At 59.7% G+C, this 11401-nt stretch overlaps 1 protein-coding gene across 1 annotated transcript in view; it reads left to right on the plus strand.

Annotated features, from left to right (window-relative positions):
- Rfx2 (regulatory factor X2) overlaps window positions 1–11401 on the plus strand; it is a 56082-nt gene extending 44681 nt beyond the window's left edge. The window contains exons 7-18 of the mRNA XM_055617787.1: window positions 346–527; window positions 1689–1808; window positions 3104–3219; window positions 3633–3751; window positions 3962–4077; window positions 4560–4714; window positions 5817–5914; window positions 7128–7277; window positions 7905–8113; window positions 9361–9514; window positions 9853–9895; window positions 10101–11401. Of these exons, the coding sequence (XP_055473762.1) occupies window positions 346–527; window positions 1689–1808; window positions 3104–3219; window positions 3633–3751; window positions 3962–4077; window positions 4560–4714; window positions 5817–5914; window positions 7128–7277; window positions 7905–8113; window positions 9361–9514; window positions 9853–9895; window positions 10101–10213 (1575 nt within the window). The 3' untranslated portion in view covers window positions 10214–11401. The remainder of the gene's footprint in view (window positions 1–345; window positions 528–1688; window positions 1809–3103; window positions 3220–3632; window positions 3752–3961; window positions 4078–4559; window positions 4715–5816; window positions 5915–7127; window positions 7278–7904; window positions 8114–9360; window positions 9515–9852; window positions 9896–10100) is intronic.

Below are 11401 nucleotides of genomic sequence, written 5' to 3' on the forward strand. Positions count from 1 at the left end.
TGGGTGGATGGGTGAGTGGGTGGATGGTGGATGAGTGGGTGGATGGTGGATGGTGAGTGGGTGGATGGTGGATGGATGAGTGGGTGGATGGATGAGTGGGTGGATGGATGAGTGGGTGGATGGTGGATAGTGGATGGGTGAGTGGGTGGATGGGTAGATGGTGGATGGGTGGGTGGATGGTGGATGGTGGGAGAGTAGCTGGTGGGTAGACAGAAGTGATTGGCGTACTTGCTCGGGGGACAGAAGTGAGCACCACACGGGTGGCTCTGTCACTGCCCTTGCCAGCACAGGGAAGTGAGCTGCTCTCCTGGGACTCCAGGCCTTTGATGCCCATCTGTCCTCCAGCTGCAGTGGCTTCTGGATAATTATGAGACAGCGGAGGGCGTGAGCCTGCCCCGCAGCTCCCTGTACAACCACTACCTGCGCCACTGTCAGGAGCACAAGCTGGAGCCCGTCAACGCCGCGTCCTTCGGCAAGCTCATCCGCTCTGTCTTCATGGGCCTGCGCACGCGGCGCCTGGGCACCAGGTAGGCGGCAGCCCCGGGGCTCTCGACTGTGTCTTCCTGTGTCAGAGACTGAGCTCCCCAGAGCCCACAGGCCTCAGCTCCTGTGTAGGCTTCCTGACTTTCAGGTGGCCAGACACTAGGTGGCTGGGACCTGGTATTCACTCTTATTTTATAAATTTTGTTGGTTTGGTTTTGAGACAGGATCACATTATGTAGCCCAGGCTGGCCTTGAACTCACAGAGATCCTGCCTGCCTCTGCTTCCCAAGCGCTGAGACTAACGGCGTGTGCCACCACACTGGACTATTATTTATTTTTTTTATCCATTTGAAATTCCCCTGAACAAAAGGTTTTTATTTTTATTTATTTTTTTCTTTAGAGACAGACTCATGTAGCCCAGGCTAGCCTCAAGCTCATTGTGTAGCTGTGGTGTTGAGCTGCTGCCCCTCCTAACTCCTCCTCCTCCTGAGTGCTGGGTGACAAAGGTGTCTGTGAGCTGGGGACGGGGCCCAGGGCTTTTTGCATGGTGGCTAGTGCAGCTATAGCTCTTTTCTTTTGACACTTTTAGCCCTCCTGCCTTGGCCTCCAAGCGCTGCAATACCAGCCTGCGTCCTGGACAGTCACTGGCATTGGGGTCACTGTGCACTACCAAAAGTGGGTTCAAGAGATCAGGGACTCCAGCAACTGTAGGTTCTCCTCAGGAACAGACAAAGGAGGTGTTGGGGACATCTGCCATGAAGTACCCCCGGGAGTGCTGAGCACAGCTCGCAGACTGGAGTTCACTTGTGTGTTGTCCCCTGAGCATGGCAGGGTCACCTCCTGCTCCTTGCAGTTACTTCCTAAGATACGCCTTTTTCCAAAATGGGATGTTAGAGCCTAGCACAGCGGCACACGCCCGTCATCAGGCGCTCAGGATGGCCAGCAGGTTCTCCACTGCATCCCGGGCCAGCTGTGGGGTGAGGCGTGATGGAAGGAAGGGATGAATTGTCAGCCAGCATCACAGTAAGCGGGCAGATCCGGGCTGGACAATTTGGCCTCACTGTCTCACTGCAGGACACCTCAGAGCCTTTATCACACTAGAGTGAGAGCTTCCCTGCCAGAGGCTGCGTGCGGACCGGCCCCATGACTGCAGAGCAGAGGAGCGCATCCCAGACAGTGCCTACCCTGTGATGTTTCCCTTTCAGGGGCAACTCAAAGTACCACTACTATGGGATCCGCCTGAAGCCAGACTCTCCACTCAACCGACTACAGGAAGACACACAGTACATGGCCATGAGGCAGCAGCCCACACACCAGAAGCCAAGGTGGGTGACCCCGGCCACGTGGCCAGAACAGCAGCCCCAGGCCCCAGGGGGCCACCACACTGTCCCCCAAACATTCCATGAGTCCTCTCCTCTGCCTCCTGTTGTTGGGACAGATACACGGTGACATGGTGTCAGGTGAGGGAATTTTATCACCTAAACCATGTCCTCCCCACCGCGCCTCCCTCCCACCCTGGCGACACTAATTTTTCTTGTGTTTTCATTTTGCTATCTATGTATCCAGTTTTTTCTAGAAGACCGTGTAACTGAAACCACAGACCCTAATTATCTTGTTTTATCCCCAGGCCCCTCACTGGGGAAGTCTAGGTGTGGCTCTGCCCTGACCATGCCCCAGCCCCTCACGGGCTCCTTCCAGGACCCGCAGGCGGGAGCAACCCTTCATTCACTCTTTTGAAGGACATGCTCCTCCTGAGCAGTGGTGCCTTCCTCCTCCCCCAGGAGGCATCCCCTCACTGCCCTTGGGATGGTCACAGCTGGCTGGGCCAGCAGTGTCAGCAGTGTCAAGGAGGCTAAGAGATCTGGGGGTGTTCCCTGTGCGCCTACACGGTGACTCCAGGGCATCCAGCCCAAAGCAAATCACGAGTCAGACTGTCCACCCTGTCCTAAAACGTCTAGGACCCGAGGGTCAGCAGCCTCCCGAGGGAAAGCAGCGTGGGGACACTCGGCAGGTGATGGCCACCCGAGGGAGCCTGCCCGCTGCTAGAATTCCATTCAGCCAGGAAAATCCACGACATTCTATGAGTGGACACAGTGCTTGGTCACATGAGCCTGACACAGAAGGACACGGCGGAGTCACAGAGACGGGAAGGGCGGGGCGGGGGTCAGTTACTTTTGAGCTGGATGGTGGGCCGGCTGTGTGAGGGCTTCCTGCCTGAGCCTGGTGCCTGGCGGCACTGTTCCTAGGCCCCGGTCTAATCAGGTGTAGGGCACTTTCCACTGACTGGTTCATCTCCCAGTACTGGGAGAAAAAGAATATTTGCCAGTAAAAATGACATATCCCGAGGTGGCACACACCTGGAACCCCAGCACTCAGGAGGCAGAGGCAGGCGGATCTCTGTGAGTTCGAGGCCAGCCTGGTCCACAAAGGGAGTCCAGGACAGCCCAGGCTACACAGGGAAACCCTGCCTCAGACAAACCAACCAACCAACCAACCAAACCAGAAAGCACATCACCCACATGTGTGTGTGCGCGCACTGAGTCCGCTAGTGGTCCCTGGGCCCACCCCAGACAGCGCTGCTGAGGCCTCACGGTGGTGCCATGTGTCTGTCCTCTGCCAGGTACCGGCCAGCCCAGAAGTCAGACAGCCTTGGGGACGGCGGTGCCCACGGCAGCATACATGGCACGCCCGAGCAGGCCATGGCCACGCAGGGCCAGCAGCACCAGCAGTACATAGGTGAGTGTGGGCCACTCTGCCAGACGTGAAGATGTAGCTCAATCTCCCCGACACGTCTGGGATTCTAGAACGATTGTTCTGTATTCAGACAACAAACATGTGAGGTGACCACAGAATAACGAGTGACTAGGACGTGGCCGAGACAGTGAAGTGACAAAATGGTGCCATCGTGATGGTGACTTGGACACCTGCAGCACACCCAGAGCCGAGCCATGGGCCTGCTCTGTGGCTGGGATCCCGGGCCTCGGGCAGCTCAGCCAGCGAGCCCAGCCCCAGACCGTGTGTCTAGTGCTGCCCCAGAGGCATGGCTCATCCAGGTTACATCAGCGCGTGGCCTCGGCACCGGGACTGCCATCGCTCACCTCTGGCACCCTCGGCCCCAGAGCCCACGTGTGTGCCCTGTCTCCCCACAGATGTGTCCCACGTCTTCCCAGAGTTCCCAGCACCTGACCTAGGCAGCACGCTACTACAGGAGAGCGTCACCGCCCACGACGTGAAGGCCCTGCAGCTGGTGTATCGCAGGCACTGTGAGGTGACGCCCTACTCGGCCAGACCCTACCCCACCTGCAGCTCCCATGGCCCCCCAGAGGCCAGAGCCCGTGTCCCCACAGGACCCTCTCCCTGAGCACAGCCTCTGCCCACCCTCTCCTTGATAGAAAGTCCCCTCTGGGGACCTGGGAAGACCCACAGCTGCCCAGAGCGCAGGCAGCAGCCCTGCCCTGACAGGTCCTTCTGCCCTCAGGCCACCTTGGACGTCGTCATGAACCTCCAGTTCCAGTACATCGAGAAGCTGTGGCTGTCCTTCTGGAACTGCAAGGCCACCTGCAGCAGCGACGGCCGCACCTCGCTGCCTGCCAGGTGACAGCCCAGCCTGGGACAGGGCAGCCATGTGTGCCTCGGCTCAGCCCTGAGCAAATCTGGTAACACCTTCCAGCACTGAGCTGTCGGAGAGGCCGCCTAGACACCCCTTCCGTGAGCTCTTAGCGGGTGCCAAGACTCCTGACCACCCACCTCTCTACACCCTGCCGTGCTGCAGGTCTGGGGACCCACGGCTTTGCACAGGCTTGGCAGGCCCTCTTGCCCTCGGCCCCCACTGTCATGCTGGCTTTGCCATCCTCCTGCCTCAGATTCCTGATGTGGCCCCGGGGACTGCAGCAACTCTCGTCACCTGAGCCACAGCCAGAATAGGACAGCACTAGTCACTGAGGGTCCCAGAGGGGCTGAGGGGCAGGACGGTGCCCAGAGCCCCAGAGCCAAGCCTGGTTAGAGGCTGCTTCCCCTGCTCTCTGTGTGGCCCTGCCCTGTCCTCTGTGTTCACCTGTGTGTCCCCCCTCCCGCAGCGATGAGGAGCCGGAAGTCACCGTCCTCCCAAAGGACAAGCTCATCTCTCTGTGTAAGTGTGAGCCCGTCCTGCAGTGGATGCGCAGCTGTGATCACATCCTGTACCAGGCGCTGGTGGAGACCCTGATCCCAGATGTGCTGCGGCCCGTCCCCAGTAAGCCTCCCCGCCCCGTCCCAAGGCCCCAGGTTGCTCTGCCAGGCAGGCAGCAGGGTGCCAGGAGCCGGCCAGGACAGGTACCTTTCCAGAAGGTTCCATGGAGTGCAGGCGAGGGCGTCCAAGAGTCATCTATTAGCAAAGCCATTGCGGCCACTTCAGTTTCAGGGACATGTCAGGCCACCGTGGGTGTTTGCTAGAATTGGCCAAGACTAGCCCACTAGAGAGGGGATCACCAGACAGCCTTGGACCCATGCAGGCCCTGCCCGGCTCAGTGCCCAGGACCGCAGAGTAGGCGGCGAGCCCAGCTCCAGCCCCACGTGCCCTCTGCCGGTGCTCTGTGTGTATGTGGGGCTGTGAGTGCCTGCCAGTCTAGATCTAAATGCAGGGGGGAGCTTCCTGCCAAAGGCTGGGAACACAGAGCATGGCCTCTCCCGGGTCCAGCCAAGATGGCATCTCAGGAAGACAATGCTGCTTTCACATGTTTTCTGAAAATAAGTTAAAATTAAAAGGAAAACAAAAATAAAAATAAAAACAGCTGATTATCTGGGCATGGTGGCTTATGCCTTTTCATCCCAGCATTCAAGAGGCAGAGGCAATAGGATCTCTGAGTTGGAGGCCAGCCTGCTCTACAGAGCGAGTTCCAGGACAGCTATGTCCAAAAAACAAAACCAGGAAATGCGAATTTATGCTTACAGCAAGTCAGCATAAAATAAATTTGGATGTTGACAGAATACACTGTGTGTGTCCGTGTGCGCATGTACATATGTGTGTATGCATGTCTGACCCTGATGCTGTGGCAATGGTGACGTATCCATCTTGACCATGGACAGTCCAGGCAACGCAGAGGGTGCTGGGCGGTGCACTGGTCTCCCTGCCAGGAGCTCCATCACTGGGATGGCCACACGCTCCCAGCCAGGGAGTCTCCGGTGTCTCCTCAGAGCAGGGTCCAACTGTCTGGTCGCCACCCTCCCAGCCCCTCCTCCCAGTCACCCTCAGACTTGTCCCTTCTGTGGGATTTCTGCCTCTACTGGCATCCAGGGGGGCCGTGGGGAGGCTGCCAGCACCGCACTCAACACAAGCCTCTGGTTCACACCCCCAGGTTCCCTGACCCAGGCCATCAGGAACTTCGCCAAGAGCTTAGAGGGCTGGCTCATCAATGCCATGAGTGGCTTCCCCCAGCAGGTCATCCAGACCAAGGTACCAGAGTGTGGCTCCCCTGTCCCCAGGCCACTTCTCCTGTGTGTCCAGACGCGCCTCCCGGGATGCAGTGGGGGTGGGGGAGGAGCTGGCAGGGAGAGGCATGGTGGTGCAGACCACCGAAATGGCCAGCAGGCGACCAGACTGTCATCTGGGCCTCCGGTCAGAGTATTCCGTGTAAACAGGTGGCCCAGGCACTCCGGGCCATGTGAACAGGGCTGCTGGCGCTCAGGAGGTCACATTTGCCCCCTAAGCTTGAGGACCTGATTTGGATCCTGGCTCTACAGAAGCCTCTGGTCACCGTGGCGCCCATCTGTAACGCCAGCGCAGATGGCAGACAGGGACCCCTGGGCCACCGGGCCAGCCACTGGCCTCATCAGCAAAGCCTCAGGACAGTCCTGACAGGGGGGCTCTCGGGTGCCAGCTCTGCCAGCAAGCCTGGGTCGGTCCCTGGGACCCACAGGCTGCCCTCTGACCTCCACACATGCCCATTCACGCACTGATAAGACAGAAGGGAGGTGAAGACCCACCATCAGCCCCTGGCCTGCACACCCCACATGTTGACACACACACCAGCTCGTTGAGCGTGAGCATTCTAGGCCCCCACCTCACTCCCCGAATCTTCCAAAGCAGCGTCTCATTTAGCTCGAAGTGCCTGTTTCCAACTCATAATCCTCCTGCCTCAGTTGCCTGAGTGCTGGGGCCCCCCTTGCCCTCCCCCCGCTCTGTGTCTTTACCTTCCACTAAGGCCTCACAGAGCCAGGAGGGGAAGATATGCCCTGTGATGGTTAGCCGGGGAGGGCCAAGACCGCCCTGCACCCCACCCCAGCCCGTGGGCTGGGCTGTCTTGCCTGTCACCGCAGCGCAAGGGAGGCAGGTCTTCTCCGGGAGCCATCACAGGCCGAGCCTGAGGCTGCTAGGCACCCGGGCCGGCTCTGCTCCCCAGTGGGCGGGGTTCCCCCCTCAGTCAGGCAATCTAGAGCTGCTGCGAGGCCCTCCTCCCCACAGGGTAAGAGCCTGCTAGTGCTCCCTCTGCCGTCCTGAGTCCCCACAGGCCTACAGGGAGCAGGGCGGCGTGTGTGTGTGTGTGTGTGTGTGTGTGTGTGTGTGTGTGTGTGTGTGTGTGTACGCCCGAGTACATGAGCGAGCATGTGTCTGCCCACCCCCCATGGAGGGAGGGGTTCTACTGACCTGTGCCCTGGGTCCCCCACAGGTGGGTGTTGTGAGCGCCTTCGCTCAAACGCTGCGGCGCTACACGTCGCTCAACCACCTGGCGCAGGCAGCGCGCGCCGTGCTGCAGAACACGGCCCAGATCAACCAGATGCTGAGCGACCTCAACCGAGTGGACTTCGCCAATGTGCAGGTGACTGGGCAGTGTGCGTGCCCCGCGGTGCTCCAGGCTGAGTCCTCCCTCCCGCGCCGACCCCAGCTGGAGCAGGCAGCGCTCCCTTGCCTGGCCTGCGCATGAGCAGCAGGGAAGCCTGAGGCCGCCTCACCAGGCGCAGATCCCTTTTGAAGCCGGTTTAACAGGCAGCACTCTTGTCTGTTTGCATTCCAAACACTCGCAGCTGCCGGACCTCGTGGGTCTGGCCCTGCCTTGCCAGAAAAGTACAAACCATTGCAGAGTCGAGGACAGCCCCTGGGGGGTCCAGAGCCATCCTTTCAGCAGATGAAGGGACCCTTTGTGAGCTCAGTGCCACATGCCTGGCATCACAGCATTTAGGAGACTGAGCTAGTAAGACTGGGAGTTTTAGACAAACCTGGGATTCCTACGGAAAAGCGGAGCTGGGGCTCAGGGGCAGCACCTCCTGGCATGCCAAAGCCTGGGCTCTGTCCCCAGCAACACATCAATGTGGGCTTCACATCACGAGGAGTCCAGGGTCATCCACAGCTGCCCCTGCCATCTGAGGCTAGCCTGGGCTCCTTGAGACCCTGTTAGAAATAAACGCAGGAGCAGAGCCCCAGGCCCTCACCCACTGTCCCTTGGCAGGAACAGGCCTCGTGGGTGTGCCAGTGCGAGGAGAGCCTGGTGCAGCGCCTGGAGCATGACTTCAAGGCCACCCTGCAGCAGCAGAGCTCGCTGGACCAGTGGGCCAGCTGGCTGGACAGCGTGGTCACGCAGGTGCTGAAGCAGCACGCGGGCAGCCCCAGCTTCCCCAAGGCCGCCCGCCAGTTCCTGCTCAAGTGGTCCTTCTACAGGTGAGCGGGCTCGCCCACGGTGGGGGGGGGGGTGCCGCACTGAGGGCCACACACCCTCCGAGGCCCTGTGCAGCCCTGTGCGCCCAGGGCAGGGCTGGAGCTCACAGCCTCAGACACAAGTCCCCTGTGGGACCGTCCAGCATCTCAAACTACTAGGGCGAGGGCTGTCTGGGCGGGGCCCTTGCACACTCCAAGAAGGGGGAGAAAGCTGGAGGCCTGAGCGCCACTGTCCCTACAGAGACACCCTTCCAGTGCCGGCGTATCAGGGGTATGTCGGTGACAGCCTCAAGTACGTTACAATCAATCACTCCCCCATCAATCACTGGTCAGTCTCAGAGTGCCCCTCAGCCACGTGCTCACTGCTGGTCACAGAAGGTTTATGGGGGTAGGGAGAGGGGGCCAGGGGATCATGGAAGAAAACAGTGGCTGGCTTTGGGGATCTAAGAAGTCCAGCATGAGCTCGGCTACAAAATGAGACCCTGCCCCCCCCTTCAAAAAGAAGAGAAGGAAATATGAAAGAAAAGAATAAAAACAGAATCGACGGCACAAAAGAACTCATGCTCCTGTGGTGTCAGCCCTGAGGTGGGACAGGCTGGGCTCACTGGCCACCGCCTCAATAAGCCCAGTCCTGCCTCAGAACCAAGGCGCTGGAGAGACTCACACTGGGAAAGAAAGAGCACCAGCTGCTCTTGCAGAGGTTTTCATTCCCAGCCCCCACAGGCTGGCTCACGATGTCGGGGACTCCCATTCCAGGCGGTTGGCTTCCTGGGCACTGCACCCCCAGGGCACACTACAGACAGGCAGCATATTTAAAAAGGCGGGGGGTCTGTGCGTGGCGCACGCCTGTAACCCCAGCGCTCCGGAGGCAGAGGCAGGAGGATCTCTGTGAGTGTGAGGACAGCCTGGTCTACAGAGTGAGTCCAGGACAGCCAGGGCTTTGTAGAAAGACTTTGTCTCAAGAACTAATTAATTAATTAATTAAATGTATGTTTTTTTCAAAAGCTAAAAATGAAGCACAAAGCTAGCAGCTTAGCGCTGAGGCGTACCGCCGGTACCCACCCGTGTCCCCCTCTGTCCTGTGTACGTCTGGGAGTGGCTGGCCATCCTGCCCCTGGGAACCTGGTGGCCTCCAGCAGCCAGCCCTTGCCCTGCTTGCTATCCAGGCTCAGAGCCTCATAGCGGAGGCAGGCCGAGGCCCCAGACTCAGTCCCCCAGGTGGTACCCATTGTCTGCCCCTGTGTCCCCAGCTCCATGGTGATCCGGGACCTGACCCTGCGCAGCGCCGCCAGCTTCGGCTCCTTCCACCTCATCCGCCTGCTGTATGACGAGTACATGTTCTATCTGGTGGAGCACCGCGTGGCCCAGGCCACCGGGGAGACGCCCATTGCTGTCATGGGCGAGGTGAGGTCCCGGAGGCTCCCCCCATCCCCTCTGAGCTCAGGAGCCCTCACATAGGCCTGCCTCAGAGCGCACACACGCACGCACGCACACACATGCACGCACACACGCATACACTATAATACATCCTTCCAGAGCAAAGAAATGAAGCCACAGGAAGGCATGTGCTCTGTGGGCGGGGACAGGACCCCCAGGAGCAGGGCTCCCCCCACACAGCCCTCAGCCACGGTGTCAGAGCCCAGCCCTTCCTGGCCACTCGCCCCCAGGGCCCGGCAGCAGGGAGCTCCTTCCTCCTCGTGACTGTTACCTGTGCAGGCCTGTGACGCTCCCTTCTCTTACAGTTCAATGATCTGGCCTCCCTGTCGCTGACCTTGCTGGACAAAGGTGAGCGTGCCCGGGCTCTTGGGCCCCTTGCACACCATTGGGGCAGCCTCTGGGGAGGCTTGAGGATCGCAGGTGGTGGGAGCTCCCGTGACCCCTGTGACCCCTGACAAGGTGTGAGGAGGGCTCGCCTGGCCCGGAGCAGAGGTGAGGCGGTGTCATAGGCCACTCTGTTCATAGTGGCACCTCTGTCCCCTCACCCACGCAGAGGACATTGCGGACGGGCACAGCAGTGAGGCAGATGTGGATGGCCGCAGCCTGGGCGAGCCCCTGGTGAAGCGGGAACGAAGCGACCCCAGCCACCCACTGCAGGGCATCTAGCCCTTCCCTGGGCGTCTTCCATGTGCTTCCGGAAGGCGTCGCCTGGCCCCCAGGGACCTGGACTCTCAGATCTATCACACTAGTGCCTCTTAGATGATGCCATGTTTACTGTGACCCGGGGGTGCTGCACCCCCAAGGTGCCAGGGACTTCGGGGAACCAAGTCCAGCTGCCCACTCTGCGAAGATCCCTTGGGGCACAGCGACCCATCTGCCCCATGTCCCAGCACTCTACCCTGCTGCGTTTGTGAGTGATGAGACCCGTCCCAGTTGGCTCCATTGCTTTCGCACTCAGCTGCTCCCAACTTAAGCCACCATTTCAAAGAAAGCCAACCCTAGCAGAGCCCAGAGCGGGAGGGATGGCCCTTCTCCCAGGGCTCCGAGGGTCCCCCATGCTCTGCTCTCCATGCTTGCCAAGCCTCTCATGGATGGGTGAGACCTCCCGGCCCAGACCCTGACCCTAGAGGGATCACAGATGCTAACAGCATCTCGTCTCGTCCCGGCAGGCCTAAGTCCCAAAGGGTCACAGGTTCCAGGCACCAGCCAACGTGGGTCAGCCCAACCCAGGTACATGGCCCATCTGCCCAAGTCCAGACTTCCTGTGCAGTTCACAGTTGACACCAAGATGACCCAGGGGCCCAGGAAGCCGCAGGGCTGGTGCCATGCCCACGCCTCCTGGCAGCACCATGTAGCCTGTGGCACCGCAGTCTTCCAGACAAGCCATGCTGGCTGCTAGCCTGTGGCCACCCCCTTCTCAACCGCAGAGCCCAAGATCTCTGTGGACAAACGAACACCAAGGCCACGTGGGCCGAGTTCTACACACCCCACACACGGCCCTCTCATCCCTGTGGTCACCATGTTGAGACTTCTGCCTCAACACAAGCCCCACACCACACAGCTAGGAAGCGCCTAATGAAATATGATAGTTTCTCTCTTCTTGGAAAAAGTGTTCCCCCGATGGTTTTGTGCTGTAATTGTTCTTAGAAGGTTCTTGTGGATGTGTCCATCGAAACACACCGGCGTCCATGTTTGCTCATTTGCGCGGCACTTGCTCACAGACAGAGCCTGTAGACCCAGAGTCCAGACAGGACGGCTCTAACAAATGGTGTCCGAGGGGACACAGACGCGCTCACGGTGACTGGCCTGCCCAGTCTCTCCCCCTTGTGGAAACCAATACACACTGGGATTTTG

The sequence above is a fragment of the Psammomys obesus genome, unplaced genomic scaffold (assembly GCF_907164565.1).
Source record: "Psammomys obesus unplaced genomic scaffold, mPsaObe1.curated_primary_1811, whole genome shotgun sequence".
Taxonomy (NCBI): Eukaryota; Metazoa; Chordata; class Mammalia; order Rodentia; family Muridae; genus Psammomys; species Psammomys obesus.